Raw genomic sequence first — 15,287 nt, forward strand, 5'->3', positions numbered from 1 at the left:
CCCCCAAAAAAAAACAAAACAAAACAAAACAAAAACATTTAAATATTTATTTATGTGTCTATTAGACAAAGATAAACCAATATATTAATAACTTTAATTATGATATGAAATAAATCCACAAAAAGAAGGTTTATAATATGAAAGGATGTAGGTTCAAAGATGATAAGTTGTTGCAATAGATCATATGCAAGTAAGATTTAGACATATATATACTCTTACCTGTCTAACTTAATCATAGGGTATCATAAAACCCACAACCCTAAAACTCCGCCAGAATCTGATCCAACCAGTAGTGGTCAGCCCAACCTAACCCCCGGCATCTGGTTGAGCTTTGTTGGACAAATTAAAACCCAGGCTAAACCTCCCACGAGTGCTTGACAGCCAGCCCTAATCATCTCTTGAATACCCCTTGTATATCAAAAAGACGACTGTTTTACTTCACGAAGTCTGCCCATTATAGAAATTTTATAGGCCTTGCCAACATGTATGGAAAATTCTCATTTCGGCCTCGCCGGCATGTTTGGAAAATTTGCAACAAACATCAATTTGACATGTCCAGAAACCAGATCAACTGATACATGCTCCTTATGACCAAATTGCAGGCATACAGCAAGCAGTTTGCAAAAGGAGTCATGCGAGTAGTCATCAAAAATTTTATTGCAGCACAATACATCAATCTGATCATAATTATTAAAAACTAATGACTATAGTCAACCAGACACAGCGATCAAGCTCCCTGCTTCATGGCAAGAAAAATAATTGCACAATCTAAACAAAAATTTAATCGAAGTCATTGCCTGTTCAAGATATAAAACTTTTCGTTGGAAAATCGTTTGTTCATTGGGGCTTGGGATCCCAAGCACTTCTACCCTTTCACTTCGACCAAGATCCTTGAAGTAATCCCTGTATCTTGCAATATCTGCTGTGGCAGACATCAGTACCACCCTATAAGAAGAATGAATATCAAACCTTCAGGCAATTATCAAATTTCATTTAAGACATGACACACACTATCAATTGAAAGTTCAAAGTCAGAATAAGCAAAATATACATCACTGTAATGACAGGAGGATATTGAAGACACAAACTTTGTATGCACAACAAATCATTATCTAACAAATACGAGAAAGGAAAAGGAAAAAAAGTGTGAACCTTAGATCATGGTTTTTCAGCACAAACTGCTTTACACATGAAAGAACAAGATCAGATTCCACAGATCTTTCATGAACTTCATCAAGAATGATAACCTTATATTTAAGTGCAGCTATCCCCTTATCTCGCATTTCATCCAACAAAACTCCAGCAGTTTTAAAGACAATTTTGGAGCTGTGACAGAAAAAAGGAAAATGTGATAATGTGACGGGAGGGTACAAAATGCTACCAATAGAAAAAATAATAATAACAATAAATAAATCATATGATGCTAAAAGAATGAGAAAAGCAAAACAACCATATTTTTCAAACAGACTAGTCATGTTTAGCAGATTTTTGGCGGGGGGTGGGGAACCCTAGAAAAGACAAGGAATTTAGAGAATTTTTTTATAATTGGAAAGTTGGGCAGATTAAAGGAGGCCCTACAATCACAAAAGATAAACCTACCAGGGCATCAGGCAAAGAAAATGCTAGCGATCAAGTAACACTCTACTATAAGGACAAGTACAATGATCAAGCCATGTCATGACACAGACACATAGACAACATGCAATAATCTACATTCTACAACAAAAAAGAATTGGATAGGTTGGGGACCCCTTGACTACATGAAAGGCTCATCTAGGCAAACCAACCATTGGATAGGTTGTGGATCCCATTGATAAGCCAGATGTCAAATTAGAGATCCCATCGTAAAGCATATGGCACACCATTCTTCAGATTTAGAGCTTAGATTATCAATGATTGACATAATCAGACAAAGTTAAGTATTTCAACGAATTTCCAAAGCTTTATACCTCTATATGTCTTCACTGTTTAAAACTAATATGAAGTGTCTTCATTAACTAAAAATAAAGAAAGAAATGAAAAGAAAATAAATTAATACGAAGCATCTGACAACTGAGATTTAATAAAACCAAAAAACACACATATCTATGGTTAGTTCAAATATGTAAACATGAAAAAGTAACCACTAAAAAACTAGCGATGCATTGTTTCAAGAAAATAGTCAATCATCGGTGATGCGTAGTTAACAAAAATTATTCATGAATGTAAATGTGAAAAAGTAATCCATGAAAAACTAGTGATGCATGGTCAATAAATTTTTGTCCCAACAAAAATGCCTGACCCCTGGACGCAACGTAATATCTAACATAGCCATATGTCAGAAATGGGATTATCGTTGCAATAATAACCTCGCATTAGTAGTAGAGTTGAAAAGCGTTTATGATCTCTTTGTTGGGGATAGGATGTCATTAATTCCATTTGTGGCAAAAGTGGGTCAAAATTCCAGAGGGCCATATGGGTATTCACATAAATTTCCCACACAAGGTTTTGCTATATATTTGTAGCGAGGTTTTCTTTTTATGTAAGAAATCTGTGCAGACAAGCATTGTAATCTCATTTTCATCGATAGTGAATCAGGATCTCATCTTACCAAGGACATAGGCAATCTTGTTGAACCTCGTAATTTATGTGCATTGATTGTTCTTGTTTATTCATTACTTTTTTGCATCATTTTAGGGTTGCGTTTCTACACTCTCTCCCCCTAGTTAGGTGCTTCTATGATGCTAAAACATCATGGAACAGGGGCAAATCAACAAGGTCGTGAGTGAAAATACCTTGTCAAAGCAACCTTTGAGTGACCAATGTGATATCCAACCTCGCCCCCCACATCACAATTCCGAGCTTTTGCTACCATTTTTGCAACTGCTACAACTGCGAACCTTCTAGGTTGCGTACATAATATGGGTTGTATACCTTCGTCCAGGAGAAACTGTGGAACTTGTGAGCTTTTCCCTTCAAGTGAATTTAAAAATATATATATTATCCATCAAAAGAAACAAATGAGAGAGGAAGGTAAGCTACCAAACAAAAAAAATCATTTGCTTGCAACAGAGGCCCAAAATATTCATGAATGGCCACACTTTTCAGTAATGCAAAGAGAAACCAATTACGATATGCCAAACAATAAGAGAGGATAGGACAGTATTCTGCATATATTCCCCGACAATTTATGGGAAAACATATAAAGATGATGACCAGTGCATCATCAAGCAGCGAAATTTCATTTCAACTCCAGCAAACTTTTTCTAAGAGAGAAATTTGAGAGTTCCATTCTAGATGATGATATAGAATTTAACATTCAAAATCCACTATCTGAGTGCTATGCATAATAAATACACAGATATATCAATAAGACACACTTCATATAACCATACATCCACTGGCAGAATTCACTTTAAAAGACGTGAGTATGCTTTGGCCCATGATGTCATTCCAGATTACAGGTGGAACTTAATTCAATTCCCATATCTTTTCCAACAAAACCAGCTATAACAGCAATGAAGTGATACCTACTTCACAGTGTTCTGCGACAATAAATTCAATCACTAACAAAATATGAAAACAAAAATGACAAATGGAAGTAAGATTAAACATAACTGATGTAGCATTCAACTAGAAACGATTGAAAATCATCGTAAACAGTACTTAAAACTGATAATTTAAGCAAAGCATACGACGAAAGAAACCTAATCAAAAAGATCAAGAGGAGAGACAGATAGAGAGAGATTTTGGAGGTTAAATAGAAGTACCGCAACCAGTATCACCGACAATCAACGTAACACGATTCTCTAGTATTTTCTCGACGATCTTATCTCTGAGAGCCATGACAGGAAGAGCTGAGAATGGCGATGAAGGAAACGAAGTAGAGTACGAAGAGGAACAAGGAGACGGTGGAGGAGAAGCCATTGACGAGTGCTCCGTCACTACTCTTCGTCACAAGTTCACAAAACCTCCACCGGAAGGAGAAAGGGTCAGGATTTTAAGGGGCGGGCTATGTGTGCTTAGTCTAGACACTCAAAGACCAGAGTCCAACGAAGTCTTTTTAGTTTTTCATACCTTAACCCGCCAATAATGGGTATTGTGCTAAAGTACTAACTGAGAAATGACGCTAAAACACGCATGGTGCGTTAGGAGCGTGCATAAGCATCCCAGTTTCCACATTCTTTTTCCTCCTCGTCCGAAATTCCGGTGTTTCTTGCTCCCCACGTAAGATGCACTGAAATGTAATTTTAGTCCCACGCTCGCCCTCTTCTCTCTCTCTCTCCTTCCAGAAAGGATGACCTACCTTGATAGGAAGAAGACAAGCACCCCGATTCCTTAGGGCTTTCGAAAATGCTAACCTCACACTCTCCGTACGGTTTCGGTCGACCTTAATCGTTCATTATCAATTTATGACCGTTTAAGTAATTAGGGTATAAACATGTTTCTATTCGATTAAGTGATCATTAATTCATAGGTGAGCTCTATTTAAAGTTATAATCGGATTTTAAATAGACTAGAAGAACATAAGCAGTCCTTAAACAGACTATAAATGATTGGTCACATTCTTTGGACCACTATCTTGCTCCGAGAATGCCTTATTATTAATCAATCAAGTTGATCTTAGGTTACAATTGGTTAATTTATGCTGCCCCAACCACTGCGGGCAAGCTTTCGATACCTTTGGTTTTATAAGAGTATTTGTGGAGAGGGGGAGAATGACATTTGTTATCACAAAACCATATATGAATGATCATTACTCTACACATATGGGAGCTGATCCCTTAGGTGTGGTAAGGTAGCATGGTCTCAAGCTCAACACTCCAGACATGTATTTTTTTTTTTTTTTTACTCTCACAAGACATGTAATCTTTATACATCATGGTTTTAAGTGTCGGTGTCATATCGACCGTATTGGATCGATATCGGTTCAGACCAATCCCCAATCCTTGACCAATCCGGATCAGTTATTCATATCGTTTCAGGGGTAAAATAGTAAAAAATTAGTACTTTTTAAAAAAAGTAGGGGTAAAATCAAACGATACCTACCAATCTGATCTGATATGAATCGGTATTAGGTCAATATCAGCATCTATCGATACCGTCCCCTAAATCCATGGTATACATACAACCTGAGGCAAAATAGTTTCTGATTGAATTTCATAAGCATTTTTATCATCTGGGCACTACTAACATTAAAAGATTTTTAAAAGGAGTATTTTGGTCATTAAAATGAACATTTTCCATACATTGTGTGGGAAAATTATCTCTATAATTTATTTTGGTGTAAATTTTGACCTTATGATTAGACTCTTGTGTCACCATAAACTCCTACCCCTTCTCAATAGAATCATAAAAACCATTATTAGTCCATCCAGACAAATCATTCAAAATGGATTGTGGTAGTGATAGCTGTGCTTAAGCCGTTTTAGTTGCTGATCCGGATCACTGTTAAAATTTTGGAATATGACTGGTCAAACTAGTCTATTTGGTTTCGAATCGGCCGTGACTGATGCCAATTCTGAATGACCACGAACGGACGATTCTAGGGTTTTGGGATCAGATTATTAGGATTTATAGGTGTGAGGGGCCGAGTTTGGGGGTTTTGGGACCATTTTCGATCGATTCCAGTATAAGATCCGCTGATCCACGGGTGGGCAAGCCATTCGACCCGACTCCGACCACCACTGACCGCTGTACCACCCTACGCCTGCGGTCAATTTTTTATACAAGGGGCAGTACCCCTGGAGAAGAAGAGAGAAAGGGAGGGATGGCTTCTGGTTGGGGGATCACAGGAAACAAGGGAAGATGCTACGACTTCTGGACGGACTTCAGCGAGTGTATGTCTCGTTGCAAGGAACCCAAAGACTGTGCTCTCCTTAGGGAAGACTACCTCGAGTGTCTTCACCACTCCAAAGAGGTCCGTTCATATCCTCCTGTTTATAATCTATCTCGTCATTGTCATCGAAATCGTATGCCCTTCTTCTTCCTTATTTTCGATAGGATTTGTATAAACTCATAGATCCACCGATATTCCTTTTTTTTCTTTAAGATTAAAAGTAGTGAAATGATCTATAAATCTAGGTTTTGGGTTCGTATTATCTGCACAGTTAGATCTTCCAAACGAAGAATCAATTGGTTCCATTTTGTTTGTTTTTTTTTTTTTTTTTTTTTTTTTTTTTTATAAAACAGTGAGAATATTCAATTGACGATTTCTTGTGGATGAGTACATTCATTGGCTGTTTGCACTTAGTTCGTGCTAGGTACTTTCTGTTTGTCCTTCTGTTCGATCTCATTGTGCTGCTGTAACCGGCGTGTATTTGGATGCATATGGAACTGTGTCTGAAATAACGCATGTATATACCTAAGATGATAATGCACCACAATGAATGAATGATATTGTGATTCAGATTCACACAGTGGGTGGTATTCTTTATATGACATATTTGCAGAACTGTTTGGCAAAGCTAATGGATGTGAAATGGGTTTAATGCTGACCCAAGGGTCCTGGGGGTTGGGGTTCATTGGTGGTTTGTTATGGTTGTCAATTGATACAGCCCGTCCTCAGCAAACCGGAGTAATTCCAAACCGAATATGAGCAAACATAACAATGCAATATAGTGGAACCGTATGGTCTACTGATAAATCTATTGCCAATTCAAGGGAAGTCATCACTTCCAGATTCGGAATTGAGACAGATGAAGATTAAGATGCTCCAAGGAAATTGTACATTGGGATTCCATTAGTCTCATTAAAGATAGTCTTTAATAATGAAAATTTTCACACTAATTCCACCTTTAGACATCTAAAGAATCATTGAAGAACAAAATAAGAAGGTAATATTTTTGAATAAGGAAATACAAATAAGTTCCCTGAATTTAGTACCTTAACAGGTAGGCCCCTTTATATACCTTTTTGCCCTTCTTCAGTTGCTTTATGGATTCAGCATCGACACATCACACTCAACCTATATATTATACCTATTAGTGGCTCATGTTTGAATTTGGTTCATTGCATCACCCATGGTGTTTCCATGGTATGGGTGCCAGTTTGAGTGTTGGTTGTAGTTGTTGGAGTTGAAGTTGTTTACATCAAGTTGAAGGTGAACAAAAGAATGATTCAACTTGTCTAGAATGATAGAGACCTTTCTCATTATAGAGAGGATACAAGATTACAAACGGAATAACTTAGATTTAAATCCTTTGTGAATACTTCAGCTAATTGATTCTCGGAAGTAACAAACAGAATGCAAATTGAGCCTTCTTCAAGCTTCTCCTTGATAAAGTGTCTATCAATTTCAATATGCTTAATCCTGTCGTGCTGGACTAAGTTTTGGACTATATTGATTGCTACCTTATTATCACAGTAGAGCCTCATAGGTTCTTCAGATGTCACTCCTAGATCATGCAGTAACACTTTGAGCCATATATGCTTTTACCTTGTGCCATTTATGTATATTCTGTTTTTGCACTAGATCTGGATACCACTGGTTTCCTCTTGCTTCCCAGGTAACCAGATTCCCACGAAGGAACATACAATATTCCGAAGTAAAGCGTTGATCATCAATAGCGCTGACCCATTCGTCATCGGTAAAGGATTCCAATTTTCAGATTGCTATTGTTGGAAAATAAAATTCTCTTTCCAGATGCTGATTTTAAATACCGTAGAATACGGTATACTGCCTTGAGTTGAGCAGTCTGTGGATCATGTAGAAATCAAGTAACAACCCCTACAGTGTAGGCAATATCTAGCCGAGTATGGGAGAGGTATATCAACCTTCCTACAAGCTGTTGACATCTCTATATACCGAATCACCCCCTTTGTTGTTGAGTTGATAATTGACCTCAATAGGAGAATCTACAGTTACATTTGAGCATATCCGTCTCACTGAGAAGGTCTAGGGCATACTTCCTCTTGGAAATGAAGATACCCTTGTTGGATCGAGCTACTTCGATCCATAGGAAGTATCTGAGAGGTCCTAAATCCTTGGTCTCGAACTCAGTAGCTAAGTGAGCTTTCAATTTGGAGATTTCTGCATCATCATTGCTTGTTATTACTATATTGTCAACATAGATGATAAGAGCAATAACCTTATGATCCTTGTGTTTGACAAATAAGGTGTGATCAACGTGACTTTACTTCTATCCAAAATTTTGCATGGCCGGCAGGAACGGGTTAAACCAAGCCCATGGTAACTCCTTAACGTAGTGGGATTTATGTAACATTCACCCCCTACCAATTGTAGATTATGATGCAAAGCATATAGGGATATCCATGTACATCTCTTCTTCGAGATCTTCGTTAAGGAAAATGTTTTATATATCCAGTTGTTGGAGACTCTTACTCAAGATTTGCAGCACATGATAGCAACATTCGAACATAATTCATTTTTGCAATAGGGGCAAAATTCTTGATAATTGATGCCATAGGTATGAGTAAAGCCCTTGGCAATCAGCCTTGCTTTATATCTCTCAATGGTTCCTTCTGCCTCTACTTCACAATGAACACCCATTTACGTCCTAGTTTCTTCTCTTTGGGATGAGGAACAAACTTCCAAGTACAATTTCCAAGGCCTACATTTCCTTTACCATAACATCCTTCCCCCTAGGATCTGAGACAGATTCTTTCCAGCCCTGCGGGATAGATACAGAGGACAATGAAGTAACAAAGGCACGATAGGATGGAGATAATGACTCATAAGATATAGAGGACAATGAAGTAACAAAGGCGCGATAGGATGGAGATAATGACTCATAAGACAAAGTTAGAAATAGGGTGCTGCGTATCGTGCCGTATCGGCCGATCAATGTATCCGTATCGGTCAGCATTGACACGATACATACCGATACGCTACGGGGAATTTTGGACCTCTTTTTGTGTATCGGCGTATCGTACGTATCGTATCGTGATTTCCTGTGTCGAGAGTGATGGGTAGATCCTTTACGATACGAACTTTTGAAAATCTGAAAATTCCCGAGAATATCGGTACGTATCGAAGGTATCGTGCAGTATCGAGCTGTATCGTACTGTATCGGTACGATACGGCTACTTAAGTGTGAATTTTTTGTTGTTTGAAATAAACACTTCACACTCTCACCAACAGTTTTCTAGATTTTTTATATGTTATGTAAAAACAAGTGTTCTACAACTTCCATGAAAATTTTTTATTTTTCTCAAAAAAATATTTTTTTAAGGAAGATACACCAGGGAGTCTCAGATTTAATTTCAATTGAGATAGTGAGGAATTATGAGCGAAGCAAACACAATCGAATACTCTAGGAGGAAGATGATGAGCAATGGATGGGTTCAAAAGGAGACTGGCAGGGGTTTTAAAGTCAAGAACATTGGAAGGGACCCGATTAATGAGGAATGTTGCACGGAAAGAATCTCCCCAATAGAATTTTGGAATGATAAGCAAGGGATGGGTTCTAAAGGAGACTGGCAGGGGTTTTAAAGTCAACAACATTGGAAGGGACCCGGTTAGAAGGAATGTTGCACTAAGGAAGGAATCTCCCTAATAGAATTCAGGAACATGGGTGGTATACATCAAGGAGTAGGTGACATCGAGAAGACGATGATTCTTCCTCTCCAGAATACCATTTTGTTATGCGGTACAAACACAAGAGGTTTGGGACAGGATACCATGTTTGTCAAGATATTGGCCATCAATATATTTAGTTCCATTATCACTTTATAGAATTTGAACCTGGGCATTGAACTGAGTCGGATCGTGGTATGAAAGGATCAGAAATAGGAAAAATGATAAACCCAAGTCAGACGAATACACTTATCAATAAAAGTTATAAACCATTTAAAACCACCCTGAACTATAGTCCGAGAAAGACCCACAAATCGGAGTGAATAAAAAAAAAAAAAACGTTAATTTTATTATCACTAGGAAAATAATATTTGGGAACTAATAGACGTCAAGAACATACTTGTCCTGAGTTTAATGTTTTATTAAAGAAGGAAGTAAATAACTTAAAATGCAAAAAAGAGGGATGACCAAGACGACGGTGCCATTGATGCAACTGAGTAAGAGCACTGTCTACCTGAAGGGTATGAGCTGGGATTGGAGGAGGTATAGCAGTTAGATGCGGTTCCAAATAGTACAGTCCATCATGTTCCCTACCATATCCAATCGTTGCGCCTGTCACTAGATCCTTAAAAACACAATGAGTGGAATATAAATGAACACAATAGTTGAGGTCAATAGTGAGATAAACGGAAAGTAAATTAGCACTAGGTTATAGACATGGAGAACATATGACAAGGATATAGTAGTGGAGCAAGAAACAAAATCAGCAACTCAGACATTGTCCCTATCCAAACAAGGGAGATAGGTATGAAATCTATCCAAGAAGCTAGTCAATGATCGGAGGCCCCCGGAATCAAGCATCCAGGAAGGACTAGAACTAGAATAAACATGGAATATACCTGACCAGGCTAGATGAGGGGCAATTGCAAGGGAAGAAGCTGTGGTAGAGGATGTTTTACCAAGCTATGTCATCATGCGTTAGAGAGCAACCATATGTTCCAAAGAGAACGGAGTTGTAGTGCCAGAGGATGAACTGTCAATAGTCTCAGATAGATGAGCCTGAGAGCGGGAAGTCCCTTGTTTGAGGTGACATGGCCATGTTCAGTGAAGGCTTTTAGATGCTCCAGTACAGAGGAGGGTTTTGATTCACAGATTGAAGGAGCTAAAAGTTATAAAGGACAGAAGGGAATATTCTGACAGTCTATTTGAAGTGGTATTTCACTTTTAAGTAACAACTTTATTTATATATGTCTATTTTGTTCATATTGTGGACACTCTATTGGGAGACTTTCTCACAGATTTTAGAATGTACCTTCTGAACAATATTATGTACTTGAGAAAATTATAATTTACCCATAGGGACATTTCTTCTGAGACCTGTGGTTATTATGTTATGGAGTCATTTTGAAGGGAATACGAATGCATGTGATCATTTTCATTATTGGTTGATTTTTTGCCTAGTTATGGTGATTCTTAATAAACTGGACCTTGTAATTTCAGTTTCAACGGAGAAACCGGGTCTACAAAGAGGAGCAGCGTCAAATAAGAGCGGCTGCACGGAAAGCCAAAGGAGGTGGAGATGGAGAACACGATCATCACTAGGATCCAATCATTGGTCATCTTTGGACTTAATAAATAAAGATTGGGTTGCCTAGTTATATTTTGAGGGGGACTGGTATGATTTTGTAGACTTTTTTTTGTTGCTTCCAGATTGAATCTAGGTTTCTTCACATGCACAGAAACGCATAATATCAATCTGTACTTGCATCAGAACATTGTTGATTATTGTTATGATGAGACCTGAAGCTTGCTTTATAAAAATTGTTTATTCGTTTCTCTCATTTGTGTGTTCATGGTGCTCAAGTTCTGATGTTTAGTAGATTTTGGATGGGTATGAAAGAATTACACCATTAAACTTATACAGAAACATCAATCTTTCCCAGCTGGAGAATATGAACAAGGATTTGGTATACATCTCCTAGGTGGTTTCTTTTGTTTTAATTTTTGAGCAATGGATGAACACCAACAATGTGGTTGTGTCAAGACTGTTTACTACCATAAGCAACGAATAGTGAAATCAAATCCTACCTTTCAGTAGTTCGGATACATATAAAAAAAAAGGGCTTGATAGTTAATTTTTTATTTTAGTAGAAGTTGTAGTGACATGTGTGCTGGTTAGATGCTGAGATGTTTCAGTTTGACTCTTTTGATCCAACTGTTGCATGGATCTTAAGCTTTTTTGTGCTGCTTATTTTCTAATGGCATGTTGTCTACACCATATGAAGTTTGAAACTCCTATTACTGTTCATGCATTGTAAATTTATTGAGTCCTTAGTACTATGATGGAAGAAATCCTTCCTCAAGCAACATATCTCAACATGTTTCCCCATGTATGGTTGGAACTGATCACTGGATGTGCTGACAAAGATATCTGGGTGAAAAGGATAGAGTGATCAAATGATTTTTAATCATCTGATGTGGCTTATTCTTTTGCCTTTTTGTATCAACTATGTGTGAGGAACCCATACATAAAGACAAACATTTAGAATGTCATCATACAAACTCTAAATTTCAGCCCGTTTTCCTGTCAGCCATGACTCACTTCTACTATCCCAGATAAAGTGATCTTTGTGCTGTGACAACTTATTTTACTTAGGTGTGGTTCAATTTGATTCTGTACCGTGTCTGGAGATGCACCCATTGATGGAAGAGTATGTAATGCCATCATATGTTCTTTAGTCTTGTTTCCCATTCAAGGATTGGCCATTTATGCAAAGAACACTAAATCCAAGTTGTGCCATTTAAATAATCGTGTCTTTCATTCAAGAATTAACCCCATGATCAACAATGTGCTGGATTTGAGATGTAGAAACTCAAGTTGAAGTGGATTGATCATTTAGATGGGTGTCTCATTGTATGGTGTTTAGCAATCATGTAACCAAAGTTGGAGTTCTTACTAGTGAAGGAGAACATATTTACTAGTGAAATTGGTGTTTTCGGAAGTGAATTTTGAAATGGTTCCACTGTTGTGTCTGAAACATATAATACAATGTCAGTTTTATCTAGACTCACTCCAATTACTGGGGCACACTCGAAGCAATAAAAATGTAGAAAGAACAGTTGTCAAATTATGACGCGTTTTGATATTGTTGTTAGTTTCTGACTTTCTGTTTCTGCTCTGTTTTGTGGTCCGTATGGTTCCTAAAACAAACGTGTGATTGAGCATTTTGGTAGTCTCTACTGCAGAGTTTGCTGGCTGGTAAAAGAAGTTTGAGAAACCAAGTGACCCAGAAAACTGAGACCCTAATCTATCCATGTGTTGGTCTGTGGTGCAGTAATGGTGGAGTTGTTGCAAATTGATTCTCATAAAGACTTTGGGCACCGTAAAAAATTCACTAACCTATGATTTGGAGATAAAAGGATGACAATGGTAATTGGTAAATGTATATCCTTTAGACTTACATAAATGTGCAAACTCTGGTGCTGTGGTGAATCATGGCAAATGTATATCCTTGATGATAAAAAGAGGAAAGGGTGGCCTCAGTTCTGGTGGTTCAATATAAAACTGAGTTGTTTTGAGGTTATCATCGATTTGCGGGGGGGATCTAATGTAGATAAGTCACTTGGGCTTATTTTATTACAAATAAGCCTTGGGTTGTAGTATGTATGTGTTGGGCCTTTGATCCCATGGGTTTTCTTTGAAATTGGCCATTTTAATAGGCCCAAAATATGGGTAGAAGGTAGGAAAACGGGATTTTGTTCATTAGTTTAATTAGTTGTTATTTAATTCAATAAAGGTCCATTAGGCCATTAGTTGGTTGTAAAGTCCTATATGGACTATTAGTTAATTAGTCCTACTCCATGTTGGAGTCATAAAGTCAAGTCCTAGTCCTATTTTGCATTCCTAGTTTTAGTAGGAGTGTCTAGTCCTATTGGGAAACTAGCTTCTAGTTGTAGTAGGAGTGTCTAATCTTATTGGGAAACTAGCTCTAGTATTAGTATGATTGTAAACTTCCCCTCTATAAATAGAGAGGCATATGTACCATTATTGGACAGATTTGAATGAAAGAAAGTTTGCATTTATGAAAGAAAGTTTGTAACTAAATGCTTAGAGCAGCTGAGATAGCTGTGGGTGAGAAACCCAGGCTGAGATAGCCACTTCCTTTATTCTCTTTCACCCTTCTCAATCCCCCATCTGTTTTATTCTTCTTTTTTATTTTATTTGCTGTAACATTCAAGAGGTATAGTTCAGATTTTGATAAAAGTCTCCAGAAATCATAACTGATCAGCAATCCTGGTGGGAATAGGAGAGAGATCGATCTCCTCTCTTTCTCTCTTCTGTACTCTGTTCAGCCAGGTTTTCAATCAGGGTATTTCAGGCCTCATTAGGGTCTCACGATCCTTACCTAGTCACTATTGGAAGTATTCAGCTCTTGTTTTTGAAGGTTCTTCTTAGTTTTCTCTCCTAGGTTAGAAAATCAAGAAAGCTTGTAACTTCACAATCAGCCGTCAGAATATTCCCAACTTTGGGGGGTTTTGTACCCTCCCTAGGGACTATCTATGCCCAAGAGTGCAACTCAATCGGACTCCTACAGCCCTAGCCGCACCTCTCTCTCTCCAGCTCTATAACAGGTCTTTGTCTCTCCTATCAGGTTAGATTTTGGGTTGGTTTTGCTCCTATATGGGTATCGTACACTTAGGGATTTATTTGATGGTATTATTTCTTTGTTTCCTGGTACTATTTGTATTGTTTGGGGTTATAAACTGCGAAGTTAGTTACTTGTAATCTACTCCTGCATTAGGATTGGTTACATAAATTGAGCAGATACAAAGGATGTTAAGAACAAAATAAATAGATGCATTAATAAATGGGTTTTGCTCTGTGTAACCATGGATGGTTACACTGACAATTTAACCACACACAAGTGTCCTCCTTCGCATATGTAGGGGTGGTCTTCGTATTGCAGGGATAAGAAAGGTATTACACACTACTAAAAGTTCATTATAATGCAATAGCTTTCATATGCCATTATTGCTGTCTTATGGAAAACAATGTCTATTTTCTCTTCCTGTTTGTTATCTCAGTAGTCAATCCATTAATACTCTTCTATTTACCAGTTGCCATTTTATAGCTTCTGTAGATGCCCGTGTACCCCTCTATTATTTTCTTGTTGCTTGAAATGAATACCAATTCAATCTGGGCATGAGTCAGGCTTGAAACTTCCCTGAGTCATGAATGGCACTGTAGAGCCAGGTTGGTGCTTTACCTATCTTGCACCCAACCGGCAAGGCTTCATCCAACTGCGCTACCCATTGTCTTTAACATGAATACCCTATTTGATAGAGTTTTAGAAAGCCTACAGCTCCCAGGGCTTACTAATGTGAAGAAGCTGAAAATTGTTATTATTAGATGAAAGATTTTGTGCACTACATGTCTGTAGCCACTTCAGTCGTTGGGTGGGGAAAGAGGAAACATGTGTAATACCATTTTTGCCCCTTACTGGATGAAGGGCCGGAACACTGGCAGTGTAAATATTAGACTAGGTGCAAATCCAAAGTGGGAGAAGAGTGCATTAATGAAGTGCAACAGAATGGTTTTGTACATAGGAGGATAGTGAAGTCATTTTATGTGAAAAGGAAATATATAAAGAGAATGTGCGAATGTACCATTCTCCCGTGGATTGAAGAACTTTTACCCCATTATTAGTTTGGGGGAGTGGATTCCCTTAGATGTCAGTATTAATTCTGGCGAATGGAGGTTTTTATTACG

The 15,287-nt window shown here is 37.8% G+C and overlaps 2 protein-coding genes across 3 annotated transcripts in view; one reads left to right on the forward strand and one right to left on the reverse strand.

Moving 5' to 3' along the window:
* Positions 1-4,251, reverse strand: part of LOC122091880 (DExH-box ATP-dependent RNA helicase DExH8) — a 20,319-nt gene extending 16,068 nt beyond the window's left edge. The window contains exons 1-4 of one of the 2 annotated variants that reach the window (XR_006144058.1): positions 3,750-4,251; positions 2,775-2,952; positions 1,153-1,326; positions 798-945 (exon numbers count right to left, since the gene is read on the reverse strand). Coding sequence is in view for 1 of the 2 variants with exons in the window: in XM_042662107.1 (XP_042518041.1) it covers positions 798-945; positions 1,153-1,326; positions 2,775-2,952; positions 3,750-3,906 (657 nt within the window). In the remaining variant the exon portion in view is untranslated. The remainder of the gene's footprint in view (positions 1-797; positions 946-1,152; positions 1,327-2,774; positions 2,953-3,749) is intronic. The other variant, XM_042662107.1, reaches the window with a different exon arrangement.
* A 1,465-nt stretch (positions 4,252-5,716) lies between these two features.
* On the forward strand, positions 5,717-11,358 carry LOC122091438 (NADH dehydrogenase [ubiquinone] iron-sulfur protein 5-B-like). The gene is made up of 2 exons (XM_042661386.1): positions 5,717-5,899; positions 11,018-11,358. The coding sequence occupies exons 1-2, from the start codon at positions 5,750-5,752 to the stop codon at positions 11,117-11,119; spliced, it is 252 nt and encodes an 83-aa protein (XP_042517320.1). The 5' UTR covers positions 5,717-5,749; the 3' UTR covers positions 11,120-11,358.
* The last annotated feature ends 3,929 nt before the right edge of the window (positions 11,359-15,287 follow it).

This window comes from Macadamia integrifolia, chromosome 10 (assembly GCF_013358625.1).
Source record: "Macadamia integrifolia cultivar HAES 741 chromosome 10, SCU_Mint_v3, whole genome shotgun sequence".
In the NCBI taxonomy this organism is placed as follows: Eukaryota; Viridiplantae; Streptophyta; class Magnoliopsida; order Proteales; family Proteaceae; genus Macadamia; species Macadamia integrifolia.

What these genes read in the sequence shown, in the direction of transcription:
- LOC122091438 (XM_042661386.1), top strand. Translation starts at nt 5,750, where the DNA reads ATGGCTTCTGGTTGGGGGATCACAGGAAACAAGGGAAGATGCTACGAC. An exon ending in GTCTTCACCACTCCAAAGAG is followed by an intron (nt 5,900 to 11,017) that starts GTCCGTTCATAT and finishes TTGTAATTTCAG; the next exon opens with TTTCAACGGAGAAACCGGGT.